Source organism: Lutjanus erythropterus, chromosome 14, assembly GCF_056507025.1.
Source record: "Lutjanus erythropterus isolate fLutEry1 chromosome 14, fLutEry1.hap2, whole genome shotgun sequence".
Lineage (NCBI taxonomy): Eukaryota > Metazoa > Chordata > Actinopteri > Lutjaniformes > Lutjanidae > Lutjanus > Lutjanus erythropterus.
Window position 1 is genome coordinate 22,032,199 of NC_139330.1, and position 24,918 is coordinate 22,057,116.

The window sequence follows — 24,918 nt, forward strand, 5'->3', positions numbered from 1 at the left end:
AGTCCTACTGCACATATACCGGTATATACCAACACTGTTACTGAATTTCAAATTAAAGATTTATAATTTTTCAGTTCCCACTACATCTCACTCTTTTTGAATAACACATTCTTGGAACAGCACAGGATATCCACATAAGATCTGCACAACAGCTGGCAGTGGTGTTGAATTAAACATGTGAAAGATTTGTGAAACTTTCTCAGCTGCTCTCTGTTTGGGAACAAAACCCTCCTGCCCACAGCCATTTCATTTAACACTCTCTCAGAACATGTGTGAATGTTTTATATGCTTGAAAAGCTAAAGCTGTATGTTCCAGTGTACAATATTATTGAGCACACCAAGTTATAATTGGACTTTCTCCCTGTGTTTTCTCCTAGTGGAGGCTCTTCACTTAGGAACTCTGATGGCTGCACATGGTTACTTCTTCCCCATCTCAGACCACGTCCTCACGCTCAAAGATGATGGCACTTTCTATAGGTTTCAGGTAAGATATAATATATAATAATAGTGATTCTCTGATTTTAACTGTGTCTCTATCTCTATTAGTCTCCAGATATAAATCTTTTAAAAAAAAAACCTAAGATGAAGAAACACTCAAAAGACCTTAATTGTAGGCTCAAGGACTCTCAGTTGATTAAAAAAAAAAAAAAAAAAGAATTCATTTGTAGATTGTATTTTTTTTTTTATTAGAAATACACAGAGCTCATTATCTGTATCTGTTCAACCAACAAAATGATCTGTCTCCGTATCTGTATTTACATAGAAGTCTGGAAGTGGGCGTGGTTAACACCAGAAAGCAAATCGGAATAATGTTTCTCACCTAATATTCATTGGCAATGCAATTGTTGTGCCTTCAAAGCATCAAGTTGATTTAATATTGGCATATAATTAACTGTGAAATATATTTGCACATCCTTGCTATACTTTGTATATTTAACTATACTAAGTTGTTTTAACTGGGGGACATTAAGCAATAAGAAACTTAAAAAAAAGTTTTATAAATCTAAAGATCCTGTTTTGCAGTGCCATTGGACACTCTTTATAGCAGAAATATAAAAAATATCCTTCAGTTTAAGGGAATAGTCTTAAATTCCTAAGATGCTGCATTCATGTTTCTTGATAGCTTAATGTTATTCACAGTTTTAGAATATTATACATACATACATACATGTATATTAATATATTATAATAATACTATACTATTAAAAATAGATAATTGTGTAAAACTGTCCTTAAATACAAGTATAGAGTAGTACTCTTAAGCTTGCATTTTGGAAATGTTCTTTTCCTGAATAATAACAAGCTTAATAACAAGCAACTTTGAATAGAAGAATTATCTGTTTCACTTTCATTGTTATTTGTGCTTTTGTGAAGAACATATTTGGATTCAGGTGCATCCCTAAACCAGAAAAAAAAAATACATTTAGTAGGTTTAACATATACGTAGTGTCATTTTTATATAGAACATTAGAAGTTCCCTCAGTTCTCTCATCACTTTACAAGTGACAAATTTCTAACTCTAATAGCTGCACTCATGAGAATTTTTGAGTCTATAAATAGGGGGCCAGGCCAGGATAAACACTGAGAAACCTTTGCCTCTATGTGATATACTGGAGTCAAACTGGTGCTTAGGGGTTGTTTTGCCCCATAATTATTACACGTTCATGAAAAAACCAGTGCTTTGAATGTCAATACAGGGATTGACAGTTTTAGTGATTTTTCAGTAAGCTCCCCCATGTGCGCTGTACAGAACTCACCAAAATAAATCAATGCCTGAGGCTGTTTGTGTTAGTAGCAGGCTCCACTTTGCTCTTTACGTGTAATCGGTTTTCATGTGAAGCCGGTCCATACAGTGCTGCCTGAGGAGGGTCAAGATTCATGCTGGTTTCTGCTCTCAGCTCTCGTTGAAAGGAGCTTATGTGCTTTAGACATTATGCCAAGCCCATTATACAACAAAATGTTTTATTGTGACAGATGCAGGGCTGGGACTGCGTGCCCACCTCGCATGACAGGGCACCCTTTGATTTAAAACACACGATGTGGTTAGCTGTGTGCTGTCAAAAAATGTGAGGTTTCTTTTAGTTTTGTTTCCTAATGACCTGTTTCCCCCCCAGACTCCATACTTTTGGCCATCAAACTGCTGGGAACCAGAAAACACAGACTATGGTGAGAGACCTGTTATAGTCTAACTCTGTATGTACTGAAGAGGCTAATGATGCAGACTGTTTGTGTAGTGCATAAAATATATTTGTCCAGATGATGTGTTATTACTTCTGATGTTACAAAAAGCTGAAAAGATAAAACACAAATGCAACTGCAGCATCTGGATGGTTAATTAACACCTAAAATGGAGTTCTATTCGACTATTTACACCCGACCCCCTTTATAATAGCTATAAATAGCAACAAATTTGTTGCAAACAAACAACTGCATTTGGTGAATGGGTTAAGCACAGGACTCTCCCATTGGAGAGTAGAGTTTGAGTGCTAACTACATTTTTTAGTTTTCGGTTGCAGTTTGGTTAGGATTAGGCATCAAAAGTACTTGTTTAGGTTGAGGAAAAGATGGTTTATCGCTGCCATGCAGGTGTAAATAACCACAATGCTAGTTACACCCTGGGTGCAAATACGGGCACCTGGGTGCTTGTTTCTTCCATGCTAGCCTATATACACCCCAGGTGCAAATAGCATTGTTGACTAAGGACACCTGTATGCTTGTTGCCATCCTGAATGTAAATAGCCACAGTAGTTATTCCACCATATGTGTAAATAGCCACAATGACTGCCCTCCCCCCACATGCAAATAGCCACATTGGCTGTTCTAACCCAGCTGCAAATAGCATTGCTGGCTATGGGCACCTGGATGCTCCCTGCCATGCTAGGCTATATACACCCCAGATGCAAATTGCATTGTTGTCTATAGACACATGGTTGCTTGCTGCTATCCTGAGTATAAATAGCCACACTGGCTATTGTACCGCATGTGCAAATAGCAGCATTACCTAGTCCACCCCAGGTGCAAATAGTGTTGTTGGCTATGGACACTTGGGTGCTTGCTGCCATGCAAGGCTATATACACCCAATTGCAAATAGTATTGCTTACAGACACCTGGGTGCTTGCTGCCATCCCAGGTGTAAATAGCCACATTGGCTGTTGCACTGTGGGTGCAAATAGCATCTGCCAACATAAAATCCCATTTTGTTTTAGATGCTTGGCCCTCAGTTACAGTCAGTTATGGTGCAGTGGGCATGCAATAACTCTGTGCTTCTTATCTTATTTCTGTTTATTTATATATTCGGTGTATTCCAGCCTCAGTCGGTTTTGTCTACCTCAGCCATCCTCTCTGACTGATACAGGCTGATTACAGTCAAGAAAACCAGGGATGTGTTTGTGTGCAAGCACCTGTTGTGCACATTCAGCTGAACATTTTAATGGATGAGCTTTTCATTGTTTACAGCAGAGCGGAGTAGAGATAAACATTTCATAATGCTAAAAATGGTGCAGGTGAATAGCTGCAGCTTTCCAGGTCTTTCATTTGTTGTTTGAATTGTAGGAGAGAAGAAGGGCTAATGCTTGCCATGGGAATCATCCACTGAGTCTTAGGGGAAGTTAGAGTGTCTCCGATGTAGCAACTGATTCACGTGAATGATGCCCCGTAATGAAAACAGTCTAATGGCATAATGAAGCCTCTACATAATGGTCAGTTAACAAAGGGGATGAAGGGATGATGATAGTACAGGAAGACATCAAAAGTCATGCACACACACACACCCACACACACACAAGCACACGCTGTAACAGACGCTCAGACACCATGCGCAGTCAATGACCTTTGTGATTTGCAGGCCAGTTTAAATGTGCAGTTGAGAGGATTAAATGAGTAAACGCAGGGCCACTTAAGGCTGTTAAAACCAAGCTGAGATCCTGTTCCCCCTCTATTACCAATCTCTCTGTGCTCTCTCTCTCTCTCTCTCTCTCTCTCTCGCTCTCTCTCGCTCTCTCTCAGCTGTTTACCTCTGCAAAAGAACAATGCAAAATAAAGCGCGTCTGGAGCTTGCAGACTATGAAGCGGTAAGTGAAAGAGGTCTTTTAGTGTCAGCACCCCCCTCTTTATATATCTGTTCTGCTGCTGTTTTGGCAGGCTTTATCTTTTGCCTTTTTGTTCCTACTGAAACTGAGAACATTTGTTCGTGTGTGTGTGTGTGTGCGTGTGTGTGTCACTAGACCATTTGTAACTTTCCTTTCACCAAAGCTATTAAATGAATCACCGGGTTAGTTATACTTTGGTTGTTTTCTTTTGTACGTGAGCCGGGATCATTAAAGATGGCATCCAGCCATGCACTGTACACACCATATGCAGTAAATATATTCAGCACAGATCCCTTAAAAGTCTTTTTTTTAAAACCATTTTTTTGTTCTTTATTTCACTTGCAGGAGAGCTTAGCAAGGCTACAGAGAGCTTTCGCCAGGAAATGGGAGTTCATTTTTATGCAAGCAGAAGCACAAGCGAAGTAGGTTTCTATAAGAACCACACACGCATTGAGCTCATGAGTGAGTCCTCTTACACCCTCATTATGACATGATTCAACTTAGGGGTGGGCAATATGACCTCAAATGTATATCACAGTTTCTTTTTGTTGTTATTGGGTTTTTTTTGTTTCTTTTTTGAGTGATGGTATTATATCATGATATTACAATTAAAATTAGCCATACTGCACTTAATGCAGTAAATATGATTCTACCTCTTTTCACTCAATTGCTCCGTGTAAGAGAATATCTCTTATGAAAGAAAAGATTATTAAAAAACAGATGTGTTTATTGGCTCCAAATAGGAATGAAAATGAGGAACAAGCCTACATGTGTTTTTAGAGGAGCAGAGTGCCCAATAATGTAGGTTAATTAGTAAATGTAATGTGATTCATTCTCAGAGTTATACATGGACTGGATTAGACATCTCAACAGCATTTATTTGGCAGAAAACCTAAAGTATGAATACAATAGTCAATGTCTTAGTCATGTCCATCAGTATATTTACATACGGCAGCAATAGACACACACACCGGCGCAGATCACATAGCAGAGGGGGCGTAAGTGGAACAACAAAACCAGCTGAGCTTGCATCACATCCACACACCTATATGACAGAATAGGTAGATTGTCACTTACTCTTAAAACAACTTATATTAAAGTTCATGTAATATATCATGGTAATAAAGGTATTGCAAAATCTGTGTTGTGGCAGAACATGCCATTGGTGAAAGTGATGAAACTGGTATACTGCCCACCCCTAATTAAACATAGTGGTTTACTTCAACCTCCCTATTATCATTATTATTATTATTGCCAGCACAGAACTTCACAGATGAACTGCACCTTAAACATGTGATGGAGTCAATGGATCATACATGTGTTGGAATAAGATACAGCTCTGAACTCCTTTTTCCCCCCTCAGAGTGGACAAGAAAAGAGACAAAATTGAGAGGAAAATTCTCGACAGTCAGGAAAGAGCATTCTGGGACGTGCACAGACCAGTGGTGAGTGAAATTACTGATGTTGTCTTCATTATCACCTTTGCCGTTATCGATATCATTGCTGACATTATCAACGGCATCTTAATTGTCACTGCAAAAGTTGAAAAATTGAAAAAATAATTTCACGCTGACCACACACACAGATTCCGAAGAATAATTACACACTGTAGATATGGTAAATCATTTACGCTCTCTGGATGATTTCAGTCTGTTCCATTTCACTGGCAGCCAGGATGCATCAAGCTCTGTGACAAGAAAGTAATGCTGAAAATGTTGCCCTTGATATGTCATATGTCATATATGAGCCATATATTCCTGATTCCTGTGATGTGTGAGTGGTGAAAACAGATGAACACAATTTAAATCCCTTGTTGTGTATTCCTCTGCAACGCAAATGAAATGCCACATCAATAACTGTCACAACACATCAGCTTCACCGCTGCTCTTTACCTTGTTCATAAACACTTGCTTAGCATTAGCATTTAGTTTCCCCCTGAGGTTATAAGGTCTCCTCTGCTGTATTTCTCTGAAAGCCACTGCTCCATGCTTAATTGGAAAATAAGTTCAATTTATGCGTCCTTGGAGCAACATAATCAATATTAATTCAAATTTCACAGTGACGCCGTCAAGCTACTTAGCTTTGTTCTTCTGGAAGAGACCTAGATTAGACCACTTGTTCAATCAGCCAGAATTTGCACACTAAGACCCTGATTTCCCGCTGGTTTACTTGTTTTGCTAGAATTGGCACATTCCATGTTTAATTAAGCAGCACCTGACACATTGTCCTGGAGACTGCTCAAAATCACTTCACACCCCAGTTACACATATTGGATTTGATTAACTGAAACTCATATAATGGTGGCGAAATTGCACATCTGTCCTAGAGGGCAAGGCGTAAACAGCTAAAGTCGTAAAATTTTAATTTAAGCTGACTTAACTCATGATTTTCTGATTTCCTCGTCTCTCTTCTGACAGCCTGGATGTGTGAACACAACGGAAGTCGACATAAAGAAGTCCTCCAGAATGAAAAACCCCCACAAAACCAGAAAGGTACAGTTTGCGTCCCACTGACACACCGTTCTTTTAATGTCAGGCCTGGTTAACACACACATAAATAGACAGGCTTGTTGTTCCTCACTGTGCTTGTCTATTACTATTTTTATTTTTATGTTGTTTATTTTTTGGTGTCTCAGTCTGTGTATGGGCTGCAGAATGATATCCGCACCCACAGCCCAACTCACACCCCTGCCCCAGAGGCCAAGCAGCCCACAGAAGAAGAACTGCAGGAACAGGTTAGATCTGCTACTATTAAAGCTAAGGTCCTAAACATCTGAAGTCAATACTACCACTCAAATACAATTAATTTGAATAAAATTATATGTATTTACAAACCCCAATAAAGGTGGGATGCTGTGTAATCTGTAAATAAAAACAGAATGCAGTTATTTGCATTTACTTTTCAACTTGTATTCAATTAAACTGTACAAAGACCAGATATTTAATGTTCAAACCGATAACGTTTTTGTAAATATACACTCACTCTGAATTTTATGCCTGAAACACATTTCAAAAAAGGAGGAGGAGGAGGAGGAGCAACAAAAGACTGCAAATGTTGTGGAATGTTCAAAGATCACCTGTTTGGAACATTTCACAGGTTAACTGGTAAAAGGTGATAAATTAGTACCATGATGGAGTAGTAAAGGGGTATCCTCCTAAGGCTTAGTCACAACAAAAGTAAAGATGGGGTGAGGTTCACCACACTACATGGGAAAATAGCCCATCAGCTGCAGCATGCAAGTTAATACTCAAAAGTACATATAAAAATTCAAATAATAAATTCTATCATGTATTTGGTATGCAGATATTCTTGCAGACCAACACTTTCTTGTGAATTCTGTGAGACTGATGTATGCTAATTGTTCCCTGCTATGGTTTCAGATCACCTTTTGGCAATTGCAATTAGACAGGCATCGACTGAAAATGTCCAAAGTGGCGGAGAGGTGAGCAATGTTCTTTGTGCCTTTATTCAGTTTAGTCATCGATCTGTTTATTGAGCCTTTAAACGGCCTAACGCGGTGTGTGGAATTAAGAGCTCCAATGACCTTGAGGAGTGATTGGGCTCAGACAATGCCTTCAGTAAGCGTCAGCACTGACGAAACCAGATACTGGGTGACACACAAAGTGTCGATTTGTCATTTCCTCCACTGAAAATAGGTGCATTCAGTAAAGGGTTCCCTTTCTTTCTGTCCAAACACAGGGTCAGTCCCTCTCATCAGGGTCTACCATTATTTCATTTTGAAGTATTTGCTCTCAAGAGGATTTCACTTCCCCTTTGACCAGTTACAGCTTACAAAACAACTCATTCATAATCACTCACAGAAAAGTATAGAGCTTAAAACCGGATGTGATGACTAGATTATAATATGTGTCATATTTCCAGCAGTAATAGATTAAATTGAATAGATTGTAATTCCTATGCTCTGTTCTGCTCTCTAGTTTGCTGGGCTACACAGAGCAGTACGTTGAATACGACCCCTTCCTCACGCCTCCAGATCCATCCAACCCCTGGATCTCAGATGACACCACACTCTGGGAGCTTGAAGCCAGGTGGATACATGAGAAGAGCAACATAGATATTTTGATGGATGTATTGACCATTGTCATATTTTTATGGTTTAGAGTATTTTGTTGCACACTTACTTCAGAGATATGTTGCATTTCCGTGTGTCCTCCTCCAGTAAGGAGCCTGGCCAGCAGAGGGTAAAGAGGTGGGCTTTTGGCATCGATGAGGTTCTCAAAGACCCTGTGGGAAGAGAGCAGTTCCTCAAGTTTCTGGAGTCTGAATTCAGCTCAGAGAATCTCAGGTACATGATGAAATTCACAAAAGAATGGTACTGCCTTTAATTCATTTCTTAGAAGTTTAACCTAACCTTACATATGATGGTATGAGACTACATAAATATGATGTATATTCACATGCATTCACTTACACCCCCCCCCCCACACACACAAAAAAAATAAATAAATAAATAAATAAATTATATCATCATCAATCTATAACTTCAATATAAGCCACATTTACACCTAAAGTAACAGGAACTTTTCACCCCAGGAGCTACTTTTCAAGAAACTAAAAAGCTCTGTCTACGTTCACTCTGCAATATAAATACTTACAAAAATTAGGCAAATTAGTCCACTGATGTATGAAAAAGTGACAGCTTGCAGCTATACATTTTTTAAAAATGATGGCTGAAATCAAATCAGAAATGTTCAGTGCTACAAAGTACTACTCCCAAGCAGAGACTTTTTTTGGGGATAAAATAATGTCCTCAGAACTTAATTTAGACCCTAGAGTTCCTCCAAATGTTCCTAGTACCTGTTGAAAGTTCAGGTAGTGGAAATGCAGCTGTAGTAATAATATACAAAGTAAGTAAAAATACAGAGGTTGACCACAAACTGGTGATAAACAAATGAATAAGGAGGGAACAGACACAGGACTAAATACACGGGGAGGCTGATGATGGACAGGTGAAAACAATCAGAAATCAAAAGGGCGGGAAAACAAAGACAGGAAGTAAAGCCAGAAACAAGAGGGAAGACAACTACAAAATAAAACAGGAAATACTAACAAAAAAACCCAAGCAATGACAAGAAACGTACTTATAGAAATTACTATGTACTACTACCTGCCAAACAGTATAGCAGATAAGATAGCAGGATATAGTTCTGTGTTTTGATTTGGATCACGGACTGTGCCTTTAACCGTAACTGCTACATGCCTAATCCCAACCCTCACAGCTGCCTAAACCTCTGTAAATTGTACCCTCAACCACAAACTGAGTCTTAAGCCGAAAATAAATGGTTAATTTTCATGGGACCAGCTTTTTTTTCCTTTTTGTTCCCACATGGGTTCCCCCACAATGTGACTGTGTGAACAGATAATTTCAGCCACAACGTGATTAATACAAGCACACACACATACACACACACACACACACACACACACACACACACTGCACATGTGAGAGACTGTGGAGGATTTAACTCACACTTTGCTGACTCACACTCACAGAAACATAAAGTATATTCATACAGTCACTGCAGGACTCCCACAATATACCCATATGTTATACTGGACAAACTGAACAGCAGTTTTCTGATGATAAGAGACGTGATCGATAATATCTCACTGAACAGATAAAGAGTGTTGCTATTGGAGGACTTTTTAAAATTAAACTCATAGTGCTTTAACTGTCCACTATTTCAAATCTAATATAAAAGGAAGGTATAACTTTTTTTGTTGTACTTATTGCTACATAATTCTCACCATGTAGTTTTTCTCCTCTGTGGTGATGACAAGATGATGGATCACATTCCTTGATGTAATATGTGTAAAATGGAAAGGGGTGCTATTAAAATGAGTTACTGAATTATTATTGGGGGTTATATTCTTAAACAACTTTATTAGCCGCAGAGGTTATCGTCTTTCATTTTAAACCCCAGTGCAAAATATCCTTCAAAAATCTGCCAGAGAAACCCTGAGCTGGGCTGAAATACACAGTGTTTTGAAGAAAAAAGTAATTTCAGCACTTCTCTGACTTTAAAAATGATTTACCAGTCATGGATTGTACATTTAAATTCTGCATGTGAGTACAAATTCAAGATACTTGTGCTTTTCTTGAGTATTTCCTATTTGTGCAAATCTAAACTAAATTACTCCACTACATCTGTGGGAAATACTGTGCTTTTTACTCCCCCTCATTTGTCTGACAGCTTTAGTAACTAGTTACTTTATGTGTGCTACTACCTTTCCTGCACTGTGCTTACATTTTTTCATTAACTGCACATTAGATATATATCATTTCTGCTATATTTCACACAAAACTGTAGACTGCACTGCACTCTACTCTTTGGTCTGTAGGTTCTGGCTAGCGGTACAGGAACTAAAGAAGCGCCCCATCAGAGAAGTTCCAACTCGGGTTCAGGAGATCTGGCAGGAGTTTCTGGCCCCCGGAGCGCCCAGCGCCATCAATGTTGACTCCAAGAGCTACGACAAAACCACCCAGAATGTCAAAGATCCCGGACGTTATGCCTTTGAGGATGCACAGGTGCAGATGATACGAACACATAAAATCACATCCATGACTGAATTCTGTAGCGGTTCATGTACAATTTTTCACTGTGATCTGAAACTGCATAGTGTAGCTGCAATATCATCACTCCTGGCAATTTATGAATCACAGCTTTGTTTTGGTGGTAAATATAATATTGCATTTTATAATTTCTTTTTAATCCATTTATCTTCGCATTATGTGCTTCAACAACAGGAACACATCTACAAGTTGATGAAGAGTGATTCATACAGCCGATTCATCCGTTCCAGTGCCTACCAGGAGTTATTACAGGCCAAGAAGAAGGTAAAAAACAACATGACAAAGTATTGATTAAGATATTAGTTTCAAAATCAGATGAGATGCAGAGAAGTACATGTAGATGCTTACCACGTTTGTTGCACCAACTCTTCAGTCTCAGTGATGCTGAAACCTGCCTTCTTAGCACCCACAGTCACACTTCCTCAAAGTCTGTTAAATCACACTTTAAGCCCGTTCCCAGTAATCCCGTCACATACAAAACAAGTGTGGAAATTTAGTTTAGCTCTTGCACTCACCTGTAGTGACATATATTCTGATAAAGGGGCAGGGTTTAGATAATTCTGCTCACCAAATAAATCCAGATATTTTTTACCTCTTAGGGGCAGAAAATCCTGGTAGATTTAGAACAACAAGAACATCCCAATGGTTTTGGCACTCCTTTAAATGAAATGCAGTCATTTGTGTTATTAACAAAAATATAGTACGATGCATGTTCAAATATATGTCTCCTAGAAAAAACATACTCTTATCTGAAATTCCTGAATACAGTGTATATGGTACAGGTCAAACCAAAGAACATATGAAAACAAAATGGCTCCCGCATATCAGCAACCCCAATGAGGTGCAGAGAGAGTGAATACAACGTATTAATGGAGTCTGCTTCAGGTGTGGATGATGGAGTAGCTGATCAGGACTGCTGTCAGGCTTGTAGAAACCATTATGAATAGCAGAGACACAGAGGCTGTCATAACATGATGAAAAATTCTGAATTATACACATGTTTATGTGCTTAAAGCCTGCTTTGTCTCACGCCGCCCACACTTTCTCTGCTCGTCATCCTGCCAGATGATTTTGGTATTATAGCTCAGGTTTTTTGATGAAATATAACATGAATGTGGTAGAAGTCTTTCTCTATTCTAAATTCACCACATGTTTATAATTCATACACAGCCCCTAATATTCCTGTTTTCATCCCCACAGAAAAGTAAGAACTTGTTCTGAAGGCCCTTGCTTCCAGGTAATGTCCATTACAAAATGATACATACTGTACATGGTTATTTGGTTGTTGTATTGTGTTACTGTATTATTACTTATCTATATTGTGTTTGTGCCTACTCTCTTAGATATTTTTGGATTTTATATATATTATAAATAACATTACATTTACATTCAGCTCAGTCCTTAAGTTTGCGTAGTGCCTGCAATATTTAATGTGCAATTCCACCACTGTGACGCCATATTCACACTGTGGCCATTTTCTTAAGGTTGAATATTGTACTGCTGTATTGTATGGTGCAAGTCGCATAAATGTAGAAAATGTAGAAAGTTAATGGATAGTGGAAATCTGGAGGGACATTGTACCATATGTCAAGTTAAAACAACATAATAACATTAGCATTCAACCAATTCCTGGCTAACATTACCATTTGGTAGGGTTACACAATATGACGGGAAAGGCTTAAATTTATTATGAAATATTGACACACATCTCAAACACATTTATTTAACACTAAGCCTGGAAGTAAAGCACGCTGAATGTCATCAAGGTTGCAACTTAGGTTAACGTCAGTGTTGACTGTCTTGCTGTCTCCTCACCCAACCTCAGAAATGTTCTGGTTAAATTAGTAGAGTTATGTCACATTATGTACACTGGAACACAAATTTCTGTGTTGTATTCTTATGTATTACAGGCGTTATAAGTATGATAAGCAGCACATTAATCCCTTTCACTTCAAAAGTTTACGCAGCAATTGTAGAAATACACTTTTTTGTTTTTCTAAAACTTAAAAATATCTAAAGAAGAAAAGTAAATTATCTCAACAAAATATTGTTAGTTTGTAAAAGAGATGAAATTGAAAGTTCCCTTGAAATTTTGAGTTTTCTCAACTTTGGTTCTACAGTGACTGTCTCTCCAGATTATCATTATCCATAGTCTTTTGCTGATCAATCAGGAAGCAGTGAAATTCTAACAATCGGTCAGATTCCCAGTGTTTATGATTTGCAAACTGGTTCACAACAATACAACATTTGTGACGTCAGAGGAAAATGGCCACGGAATACGGTGAATGGCTGCTCATACTGTTATTAAACCAGAAAATGAATGTCTTTCTCATTCCCACTTACTTAATTACCTCATTCTCTTTTCCACCTATTCTGTCTTCCTGTCTCTTCTCCCAGCGCAGTGGAAAACACTAGCATCCAAGAGGCTGACCAGTCGTGTGCCATCATGCTAAAATCAATGCCATCTCTCTCTCTTGGACATGGAGAGGGGGGACCATCTCATCTCTTCGTCATCATTGTCTGTCCATCCGCTCTTGGCTCAGCCGGGCGATGAGCCGGGCCGTCTGTTCGTCTGTTGTCCACCGGATGTTGCATGTCCATGGAGAGGACGTTCCTTCTTCTCTCTCCTCTCTTACAGTACCTGATATATTTCCAGTATTCTCAGAAAGGAGGCACTGCTGGACTTGTTGTGTGTTGGACACAAGTGACAGACTGGCGAGATGAAAAATGTCAAATCCGGTGCTCCGGTTCTTTCCATTGTAAACTGCTGGATCGGAGCCCCCTCTCTCACTTCCAGCTGAAACAAATGATGTCAGAGAGAAAAAAAAGAAAAAACACATAGAAAAAAAATATATAAAATGACAACTTAAACTGATAAATCTAACCAGTGTCATCGCTTTACATGATCTGAGGTCACAGATACTTTGTCACGCTATGGGAAGTGTTGTGCAGAATGAATATACAATACATATATATACATATATATATTATGATTATTATGATTATTTATTGTGCATTTATTTTGCTTTGCATTATATTATTTCACTACAATAATTAGCACATATGGTTTTCATTGCACTTGTAAAGTCACATTCAGAATTACAAAAATGCTGTCTCCTGTCTTATGTAAAACATAATTCTTTGTTATTCTCTCCTGCATTTATTTTTATACCATATTTAAAGACACTTTTACTTACTTGTATTATTAAAGTTGGCCCTCTATCTGTTACTACAGCCTGGGGTGGGATTTTTTTTTTTTTACTTTTCCAACACACAAAGTGCTATTTTAACAATGAAGACTTAGTGTAGCGACCACTCAGCAGGGTTAAAAGAATCCAAGAACAGTGCTTGAACAATGCAGTTTTCATTTCCACCACTAGATGGTGCTAACTTATTTCCTACAGCAGGGAACTGCCTCCCATCAACAAGCAGTTCCTCCTCAACGCAGATCAACAACATGCACCATGGTACACTGCAGACAAATGAACTTCTGTCATGCAAAAGTGTCATCATCCTCTGCTCCGTCCGCTGAAGGGGTTATTGTTCAGACTGTACCCGTCTGAGGTTTTGCAGGGTCTGTTGATGTTTCAGCTCTTTGATGGCAGAAGTGACAGTCAGTGTTTTCAGTCTCTGTGCCCAGTGGTCAGCTTAGAAAAAACCACAAAACAGACAAACATTATTGTCTCAGTTGTATCAAGGAATGTGAATTCAAAGAGTCCTGTTAGTGTGTCTGCATACAGTACATGAGTTGATTTATGGAGCGGAGATCAGACGTAGTAATGTGATGTGGTCACAGTACCAATGAGAGAGCAAAATTTCGGGATTTTTTTTGCTGGAGGACATTGTTTCTTCACAGTTTTTGTCCTTTATTGTCTATGGTTGCAAAATGTTATCCACCTCTGGAAAATGTAAATGTCAAACACACAGAGAAAAAAATTTACGATGGGAAAAGGAAGACAGAGGAAGAGCTGTCATTTTGATTTGAGGTTTGATATATCATGAGTGAGTGGGCAGTACAAAAAAGATATCAAAGAAAAATATCAGTAGGCAGACAGGGACAGCCTTAAAAACGAAAGAAGTGAAGCTTGGTTTGATTCACACAATGACCAGGGCCAATAGGATAAACCCTCCCAGTCTTGAGGAGGGACGGGGGTGGTGGTGGGGATTCAAACTAAGGCAGGCTTTACAGTGAGTCAAACATTCTCAAAGACAGACTACAGACAGTCTCTGCAGCACTAAGATATGGGCTTACTGTGCAACCTGGAGCTTCTCTCTGAAACCTGAAAACAAAAAGACTAAGAAGAGAAAGTTAGACTGAGAGAGAAAGGAAGACAGAGATACAACTTGTCCAGGAAGATGGAAAACTGACTCTGTCCGAGACTTTGAATCTTCAGCGGAGGGAAGAAAAGAGGAGCAAGGACAAGCCTGAGGATACTACAGATTATGTTGCCATGGAAACCAAAACCTGGAAGCGGACGCAAGGACCACTGAAGGTGGACAACTTCCCTTGATTGCATCCTCGACTCATTACTGTCCCGCTGTGCATTGTGGTGAGAGGTATATAAACCAAACTTTATGCTTCACTGCAGTAATACTTGATTTACGAGTCCTTTGACCAGCTTTACTTTAAAGTATTTTTTAACATGTCATCTACCATAATGAATAATATACAATAATTCCAAATGAATTCCATTTCATTCAAGAGAGCTCTTGATGCAACATGATACACGTGGCCATATAAATTACCCCACCTCATCAGCATAATTTTCATTTTACAATACAATGACAGATTGCTTGTAGATGGACATTATTTGCAGCATATATGATTAGAGGGTAAGTGATTATATGTGATGTACCTATTGGATTTACTGAAAAAAGTGTAGATAAGAGAGTGCTGGCTCGACAAATCCCACGTGAATGCTTTGAAAAAGTGGGCAGTAAGACCGACTGTGATAGTGAGACGGAGTGACTCAGTGAGTCTCTGAATGACTAAGCGCAGAACCATGTAATTCGACCAGCGGTAGTTGTACAGCTATTGAGTATTTCTGCCAGCAGGGAGGGTTTGATTCCCACTGGGGCCACCCATAGTAAAAAATACGCCTTCAAGGTACTGTAAGGTGTTCAGGATAAAAGTGTCAACTAAATTACTATAATTAGTGGCTGGAGGTTCCAGGGAATTAGTGCTGTGAGTGAGAGAATTAGTGAGTGATGACAGTATTTTGTACAGTGCATCTCAGTGAGATTAAGAGTCAGTTGAGTTTTTCCAATGAATATGAAAAAGACAGAATGACAGATAATGGTGTTAATGTACGTGGTGAACCTGTATTCTGTGTGTACAAAATAATCTCTATTCTTGTCCTCTCTGCTCATGCGTGCAGGTGTACACTATAAAAATCATACAGGGATTTGGTGGAGTCAACTAATCCTTTCTCATTAACTAAAAATACATATACAAGCTTCACTTATTCAAGTTAATTCAACTTAAAATTTGAAAGATTTATTCTCATAAAACTTCAGAAATGATAAACATGAGTTCTTCTACCTTTAAGTCTTTTGACTTGAAATGATGAGTTGAATGAATGTACTGTACAGAGTTCAATCAACTCATTTAATTTAGTTTCTAAAGAAAAATGATCTTCCTATCATGTATTATTTGAGAGGAAACAGTCTATAGTTTTAAGATAACTGATACAATGAAAATGTGCTGTGTGTCGCTAATATACTTTAAAAATAAGTGATGGTCACTTATGTGAAAGCATTCCTTTAGAATTATTACAAAACTTCCTCAAATTGTATTTTCAAATTCAGTCCACTTAAAATTTTAAGGCAGTCTGAGCACTGACTTTTTCAAGTTAAAACAAGTAGTTTTTCTTTTTTTTTTCTTTCTTTTTTTTACAGTGTATGTCCTTATGTATGAGTCTGTTCACTTTTGTATCATTGATGCATTGGTGTGTAGTCATGTGTATATTGACGTGTATCCATGTTGGTGTGTGAACATGTGTGTGTGTGTGTGTGTGAGTTCCTGCAGTGTGCGTGCAGTAAATGTTAGGGAGTTTGCCTTCTGATCCTTCTTACAGCTCTGGTGACCGCACCACCTTGTACAGTCCGCTCTGATGTCAAAGAGGATTTAGCACATGGACACATTACAGTTTCTTTAGCAACAGAAAACACTTCATTGTAAGCCTTTAAAGATAGTAAAACTGGTGTTTGATGGAAGCCTCAACAACATTCTTAACACGTGAAGTTAACACATGAACAGGTACTAAGAAAACACTGAGAAAAGAGGATTAAAATGGCAGAGTAATGCTGCATTTTGGCCAGTTGTGGCAAATTTTTCTGTTAAACTTTTTTTTTTTAAACCAAAAGAACATTCACCATGCTTGAGAGGAAATTATGGCTTAAAAATCCATTTTTAAACACCTTGACACACAGAGGCCACATTGTAAAAAAACAAAAAACAAAACATACACTGATTTGCTGAAATCAACTACTTTTCTCATTAATTTAACATAAGCATACACATTTGATTTGTTCAAACTAATTAAATTTAACATTTCTAGTATTTATTTCTAGGACACTTTTCAAAACGTATAAGTATGGGTTCTTCTAACTTGAAGTCTTTTGACTCAATGAGTTGAATAAATGTTCTGTATAGAATTCAATCAACTCATCAAATTAAGTTTCTACAGAAACGTGATCAGCATATCAGCAGACCTCCCAGCATGTATTTTTTGAGAGGTGGGACCTTTTCTTTTTCTTGGTTCGAAACTTAAAACAAAAAAATGTAAAAAGAAATCAAATTGGTTTGTAATGAGTTGTTGTTTCAACATAATATCTTAAGCTCACTGACCACACTTTCTCTAGTACAACTGAATTAGTAGCTAGAAAAGTTCATTTGTTTTGAATAATTACAAAACTACTTCAACATGTCTTTTCAGATTCAGTCAACTTTTAAGACAGTCTAGACACTATTTTTTTTTATAGTAAAGCAAGTAGTTTATATTTACAGTGAAGCTGGTGCACCATTCATTGCAAACTAGAGTTGACATATATATCAGTCTGCTGAAATTATGGGCTAATATTGACCTAATACAGTTATATGAGCCTATTTGGTATCTGTGTATATGTTGTCCAATATGAGGTATGAAAACTTTTTTGACAGAACATAATGCAGATTGTTTTGTCAAAGTACCCTCATGTGTCTATACCAGACATTGTCAGAATCCCTCTTTTTACATGTGGTGAACGTTGTGACGCTCTTGCAGTTTGGGTAAGTTTAAACAACAAAACTAAATCAATGCAATTATTGGCCAGTATATTGATACCAGAATTTCACAATCATTTTTAGTGGTCATTGTAAAGTTTCAAAAGACACCAAATATATTTAAGATAGTGCTGAAGAATATTTCTATTTGATGGAACGGTAAAGCATTAAAAAACACGAGTCAGGTGTCTTGGGCTCGGGTAGTTCACTTGTAAAAATGATATAGCTTCGATAAAGATCTGCAACAAGCTGCTACAAAATATAAATGTAATACTGTCAGACAGTATGAACTAAGGCCATTCTAGCGACTTTCAAGTAAGGGGAAATCTGCATGTTAAGGGATTAAACAAACTGTAAGTGCAAATGGAAGGTGGTGTTAATCACTGCAGCTAAGTAGCACCACCATGATGTGAAATGAGAAACGCCGCACTATCATAGCATCTCTAATTGCCCCTCATCCTCCACTAAAGCACTTAATGTCATTGAGGCGAAGAAGTTGACTTACATTCTTGCCAGCACTTAGCTTGGAAAGCATTATATATGGGCTGCTAGTCATTATCAAGATGGATTGTGGTGACAAATGGCTGCCCAAAGTGCCTAAAGCAGCCTCCTGGCAATGTTGGCATTAGATGCATTTACACAGAAAAGCCCCCAAAAGGACTCCCCCCCCCCCCCCCCCCCCCACCTCCCTCCTGCCCCCCTCACCCAACTGTTAATGAGCCAACAGCCCGGCGTAGTTTGGGAAAATAGAATCCGCAAATGCAGATAATGACATGGTTCCTCTTTGTGTAATAGGCTCCAAGTGAAAACATTTCATTTACCTCTCTTTCCCTCTCTCTTTATATCCTGTGTATGTGTGTTTCAGTCTCTGTGTGTGTGTGTGTGTGTGTGTGTGTGTGTGTGTGTGTGGTCATGTATGTGTGTGTGTGTGCATGTGTGATTGAGGTTTGAGCTGCACGGTGAATTAAATGCAGTTCTACTGTAATTAACTGCACTTACCAGTCTGTGTGTGAGACTTTCTGACGCACCAATAATTGAGGCATCAGGTTTTGTTTGTTTTAACCTGCCTTTGAAGACACGCTGGGAAGATGTTTCACATGGTTTAGTGGAGGCACATCTGTGTGTACAAATTTGAAAGCCTCCTTGAAAGGATCCTTGCTTCTTCTTTTCAATTATTTCACAACTCAATATCAGAAATATTAAAATATTTAGCAGCGAGACAGGATTTCCATGGCTAATTATGTTTTTCATTTCATTTTGAGATTAGAAAAAAATAAAAAAAACAAGACCCATTGTTATCCAGACAGAAAACATTACCATGGTATTATAATGCTGCTCTGAAAAACAAAACATAACAAGTTCCCACTGATGATAATAGTTGTTTTCAAAAAGGCTTGTGTCTTGCTCAGCAGTCTCTCTGGTATTTGTAATTTCATTAGAGGTCTGAATTTTGGAACCAAGGTCTGCCACAGTTCAGTGAAGCATGTCCCCCAAGTATTTGCGGTTCTTGTAAAACATAAAGCTGTGTTTGTGGACAATATTAGTGTTTAGCAGACAGAGAGGGTCCGGTTCAGTTCTGTCTCAGCATTAACACACGAAACCACAGTCTCCTTCCTTCCGTCTCCGGGACTCTGTGATGATTAGTGCCATGCGTCTAGGAGAGACAGACAGATAGAGCGACAGGGAGAGACAGACAGACAGAGTGACAGACAGATATGGACGGGGAGGGGGGCATACTGTGCATGAAGTGCTGTTGGCTTTGGTTCCCAGTACAATCACAGGAATAAGGGTTCCAGAAGGGTTCTTCCTGAAGGGCTGATGTTCTACACAGAATGGTTTGCTTCTGAGGAACCCTTTTTTGAAGAAAGGGTTCATCAAGGGTTCTTGTGAGACTAAGGGTTCTACTAAGAACCATTTTCATCCAAATAAACCTTTTGGAGGAAAGAATTCTTCAAGGGTTGTTGAGATTATTTTGTCAAGGCCTCCTTGTACCATAATATAAGTGTTCTCCCAAGGTGGTTTCTCCATTAAACCTTTGGAATATAAAAGGGTTCTCCAGAGAACCTACTGTGTAGGCCCTAGATAAAACCATGGGAATACAAAAAGGTCCACTGTATAAAGTCCTGAATATGTTGTTGATAAAACCCTTGGAATATAAAACGTTATTGGTAAAACGCTCTGGGAAGGTTCTGACTAGGACCCACAGAGAAGGTTATGGGTGGAACCATTGCACCATGGAAGGGTTCTCTGTAGAACCTCTCATAGCGGGTTGTAGGCAAAATCCTTCACAGATGGTTCTAGATGTAACCCTGGGTGGGTGGATTCTAGTTAGTACCCTTAGATGGTGGTAAAGCTCTGGACAGAACCCCCAGAGAGGGCTCTATGGAACATTACACCATAAAAAGGTTCTCTGTAAACCTCTTCCATCAAGGGCTTTTATATCATAATATAAAATGATTCTTGGTAGTACCCACTAGATGTGTTCTTGATAAAACTATTGGAATATAAAGGTTTTCAGTCGAGTCGCCTGAGTGTGTCCTTGATAAAACCCTTGGAATATAAAGCTGTTATTGGTGGAACCCCTTGGGTGGGTTCTTGTTTGGACCCTTAGACAGTGGAGAGTTTCTGGATGGAACCCCAAGAGAGGGTTCTGTGTGGACCCATGCCATGATAGAGGTAGAACTTCTTATAGGTGATTCTTGGTGAAACCCCTTTACAGATTCTAGGTATAACCCTGTATATTGGCCTCTAGGTAGAACTCTCTAAGAGTTCCAAGTGGAACCTTCATAAAAGTTTCTACCAGGAACCAGAAAAGGTTCTTTTATGGAACCCTTTATGGTTTTAATTAGCATCTTTATTTGTAAAAGTGTAGGTCATCTGTCTCAAGCCCCTTTCCTTCTATCTCCTCTCTCAAACCACTAACCGATCCCCTATCCACCCCAGCGCTCCCTCCAAAGCCCCTGAATCCTTCCCCAAGACCGCAATTTGTCCTGCAGCAGAGATTGATGAGGATAGCTTTGCAGGGCCGGCACTATCATACTTAGGCTGAGTTTGGGAGTGGAGAGGGAGCACGGCTGCTGACTGTATAGACCATCTGTCACGCCCTATGTACACAGTCAGTCAGGTCATCCCTCACTTGTCCCTGGGGCTTTGCAGACTGTAGCTCAATGGAGTCAAAGGGTGCCTCTTTGAGCAACGGAGAGCTGGAGAACGGTGGAAACAGAGAACAAGAGGCTGCACACAGATGCAGGGTCTGTTCCTCTGACCAGGCGTTCATACATTTAAATACACAGTCAGCAGGAATGAGACAGAGCAGCTAAAGACAAATGAGATGGTGTCATACATGGAAGGTAGATCACGGGAAGATGGAGCAGGGTCATGACTCCCTGATGCAGTAGGTGGTGGAAGGACCCAGCGGGAGTCTTTGGTTTAGTTATTCTAACCTTACGATGGGTGTGTGTGGGCGTGTGTGCTGGCTTGTGCATGTGGATGCTAAAATGTGTCTACAGAAGAAGCAGATGCAGTTTCCATCCAGATTTGAGGAGTTATATTTGGAAAGAATATAAATAAATAAATAAAAATTGAAAATGAAAATTGATTTCAAAATGCATGTGTGTTCACAAAAATCTGAAATACTTTCTCCATGGTTGATCTCTTCACGGTAAAAACAAACACTTTATTTTAACTTAAAAAAGTTAGTGTCGACCCAATTGTGTAGTTGACCCAATTTGAAAAGAGTTGAAGGAATTTTGTAATGATGATGATGGGTCTCAGGAGAGTTTTAACTCTCAAACTATGCATGCTGGGAAGTCTGCTAGTATGCTGATTGGAAACTCAAAAGACTTCAAGTTCAAAGAACTTGTATTTATGAGTTCTGAGGTGTTCTGAAAGTAAATAAATTTTAAGTTGCATTAACCTAAACCAATAAAACTTCTAAAAGATTTTGACTTGCCCCTGTACAGTATGTTTTGTTTATTACTGGATTTCAAATAGCAACAAGGATTAAAGTGAACTGCCATGTTTAATCTAAGGCTGCAACATCTATAAAATATCGGTGAAGAATCCTAGTTTTTAAAAGTCCAAGGTCTAAGGTGATGTCTTTAAAATGTCTCATTTTGTCAGTCAAAAATCCAAAGATATTCAGTTTGAAAGGATAATAAAAGAAAACTTTAGAAAGGCTAATAAAGTTTCAAAACACTTGGGAAATTACTTTAACAATTAATTAATAACAAAATAGTTTAATGGTTTAACTCTGTTTTTTTGCCACTTGCCCAGTCAGTTGCCAGATTTTGTGACATGACATTTTACTATCCCTGGGCAAGCGAGCAATCCTTATTGTGAAAGAAAACAAAAAAAAAATTGCAGAAGAAAGTGTCTTCTGCGTCCAGCTCCACCATCTCTCCTGATGCCACATCAAAAAAGTCTTGGTTAGAATTCATACGACATCTTCACTCGATGGACAAACAGCTGCTGTCTAGCTTACGGCAAGTGCTGCCGGGATAGTGATATACAGACTTGAGCGCTCGTGCAGCTCGGACACAGTTGCCATGACCTTGGGGTCAAGGGCAGAAAAAAAAAGGAGGCAAAAAACAGAGTGGATTATGATAAAGTAATTTGTTCCATGTCAGAGTGAGTTGCAGGTCCAGGAAAGGAAGAAAGGGAACATAAAAATTTGCACAGCAAAGAAGAGTCTGTGAATAGGAGCAGCCAATGGCCTTGAGGCAGTTTGGTTCTCTGTCAGAATTTCTGACTTGATGTCATGCAACGCTTGTCAAGAGCAACATCTGCTGAAAAGATGCTTGAGTGATGGTCAAAAATGTGCTGGCGCAAATGCTGACAGCATGCACACGGACGGATACTCCATCCTGAGGAGCAGAGAAATTATTCCTCTTGATCATAGTAACTTTCTGATGCTAGCATGATACAGAAGGGTTATTATGGACACTGTGGGTCATTCTCAGTTCACTTTGCTCCATAGTATATCACCAAAGAGTAGAAGAGTGGACTCCCAAAGGGTACTGTAGAGTTCCCCAACTCTTCCCCTAATAACATGCAGATGGGCCTCTCTAATGCCTGTTTACATATCTGCGGCATAGTTCATGACTAAAGTAAGCAAAGCCCTAAATATTTTACCCGGCGACGGGACCAATAAAATCAACTTCCCCTTCTCGTTATGGGTGTTTAAGTGTATCCTTTGATGGCAGGACTTTGTTTATTTTCAGAAGAGTTGCGTAGCCGAGAGGAAAGCAAATAGAAGTAATGACACAGAGATGCTGACAAATGGAGGCCCTGGTGATGGATTCATTTCCTCAATGATGCCTGGAAGGCTGGAGACTGTGAAGGTGGTTCAACACGAATGCACATTCACACAACTGCAAACATGATTGGCAATATTAATATAATGTTCACAAATATATGACTGTCATGCCTCATCACATACTGCCTGAATCAGTATTATACCAGCTCCAGTATTAATATTTTTTACAGGTAGAAACAGTAGGGTTTGTCCAAGCCATTCATAAACAACCCAGAAAGATAGCTGATCGTTGTGTCTCATTCCCAGGATGTCAAATACTGACCTTTTAGGTTGTTAAGCATCTTGGGAAGATGTTGCATATTTTGTCTTTAAAGTTTCAAGTGTATTTCCTTTATATAACACTCTAAAATGAAACTTTGAGGATCTTAAGATTGTGTTCATGAGACAACAGATGTTTTATTCTTCAGAAACCACATCTGTGTAGAAATGTAACGCACTGTAATGCGTCTCTTTGCAGAATGCTGTGGAGAATAACGATCCCAGTCATCCTGGCTGGGGTGCTCTGCATCACTGCGGAGACCAAAAAGCCCCGACCCCAGGGATCCATCCCATCCCCACACAAGACCAAAGGGAACCTGTCCTCAGAGCGTCACCACCGGCTACTGCAGCAGAAACCAGAGGTGCTATCCTCCAGCCGGGAAGCCTTGGTGGTCACAGAGCGCCGCTACCTCCGCAGAGACTGGTGCAAGACCCAACCCCTCCGTCAGACAATCAGCGAGGAGGGCTGCCGCAGCCGCACTGTGGTCAACCGTTTTTGCTATGGCCAGTGTAACTCCTTCTACATTCCTCGCCATATGGGCCCCAGCTCGGGTCAAGGCCAGAATCGAGGCCAAGCCTCAGGCTCTGGAAGGAAAAGCCACAACAAGGCCCAGGAGCCATTCCAGTCCTGCTCCTTCTGCAGGCCACACCGCATCACACAGCTCACAGTGCAGCTGGACTGCCCAGACCTACAGCCCCCTTTCAGACACCGCAAGGTGCAGAGAGTCAAACAGTGTCGATGCATGTCTGTAGAGGTAGGTGGTCATGGAAAACTGTGAAGATGGACTTAAAAGATCTCAAAATGAAATGGCATCATATGAACATTGCCAAAGGCAGAAATGGACAATCTTTGCCAAACAAGGACTGGCTTCAAGTTGAACTATTCTGCATCATGTTGTACAAATAATGACTTGTCCCACAATAAAACAACATGAAACATGGAACTGATATTAAACAAAGGCTCAACATTGATTTAATGAGAGACTAGCAGCCATGTTGGCAAGCTGATGCTGTTGAAAAGAGACCGATTCAAGTGGCTGTGCCAGAGACACTAATGATGAAGCAGCCAGTGTTCAATATTAAAGACGTTTTTCCTCGCTGTTATTCCAAACAGTTCATATCTACCTGGCTATTTGTCCCTAGCTTCCTTTGTGAGAAAGGAGTTAAAGTGTCTCAGAATTTCACATTACGCTGCTGTTAATTCAGTGTCTTAAATAAAACTGTTGAAAAAGTGTGACCCCTTTAAAAAGTTTCTGTAATATGACATGTTTTCTGCAGGTGGATCTACAGCAAATTAACAGCTGGCCAGCCATCTTTTTACATGTAGGAGATGTTGATGGTGTTTTACAAACATTATATCTGTCATCCTGTCACCCTTTCTTTAAAGGTCCAGTG

The 24,918-nt window shown here is 39.3% G+C and overlaps 2 protein-coding genes across 4 annotated transcripts in view; both read left to right on the top strand.

The window, feature by feature from the left end:
- Window positions 1-13,521, top strand: part of rgs7a (regulator of G protein signaling 7a) — a 69,504-nt gene extending 55,983 nt beyond the window's left edge. For 2 of the 3 annotated variants that reach the window (XM_084736128.1, XM_084736129.1), the window contains exons 5-18: window positions 378-484; window positions 2,115-2,166; window positions 4,007-4,071; window positions 4,435-4,511; window positions 5,453-5,534; window positions 6,507-6,581; window positions 6,725-6,823; window positions 7,470-7,531; window positions 8,028-8,138; window positions 8,270-8,395; window positions 10,453-10,639; window positions 10,859-10,948; window positions 11,885-11,921; window positions 13,087-13,521. In XM_084736128.1, coding sequence (XP_084592254.1) covers window positions 378-484; window positions 2,115-2,166; window positions 4,007-4,071; window positions 4,435-4,511; window positions 5,453-5,534; window positions 6,507-6,581; window positions 6,725-6,823; window positions 7,470-7,531; window positions 8,028-8,138; window positions 8,270-8,395; window positions 10,453-10,639; window positions 10,859-10,948; window positions 11,885-11,905 — 1,154 coding nt within the window. In that variant the 3' untranslated portion in view covers window positions 11,906-11,921; window positions 13,087-13,521. Of the gene's footprint in view, window positions 1-377; window positions 485-2,114; window positions 2,167-4,006; window positions 4,072-4,434; window positions 4,512-5,452; window positions 5,535-6,506; window positions 6,582-6,724; window positions 6,824-7,469; window positions 7,532-8,027; window positions 8,139-8,269; window positions 8,396-10,452; window positions 10,640-10,858; window positions 10,949-11,884; window positions 11,922-13,081 lie in introns of all 3 variants that reach the window. The other variant, XM_084736130.1, reaches the window with a different exon arrangement.
- A 143-nt stretch (window positions 13,522-13,664) lies between these two features.
- Window positions 13,665-24,699, top strand: grem2a (gremlin 2, DAN family BMP antagonist a). Its single transcript, XM_084736131.1, has 2 exons — window positions 13,665-15,241; window positions 23,723-24,699. The coding sequence occupies exon 2, from the start codon at window positions 23,724-23,726 to the stop codon at window positions 24,300-24,302; it is 579 nt and encodes a 192-aa protein (XP_084592257.1). The 5' UTR covers window positions 13,665-15,241; window position 23,723; the 3' UTR covers window positions 24,303-24,699.
- Window positions 24,700-24,918: the final 219 nt, after the last annotated feature.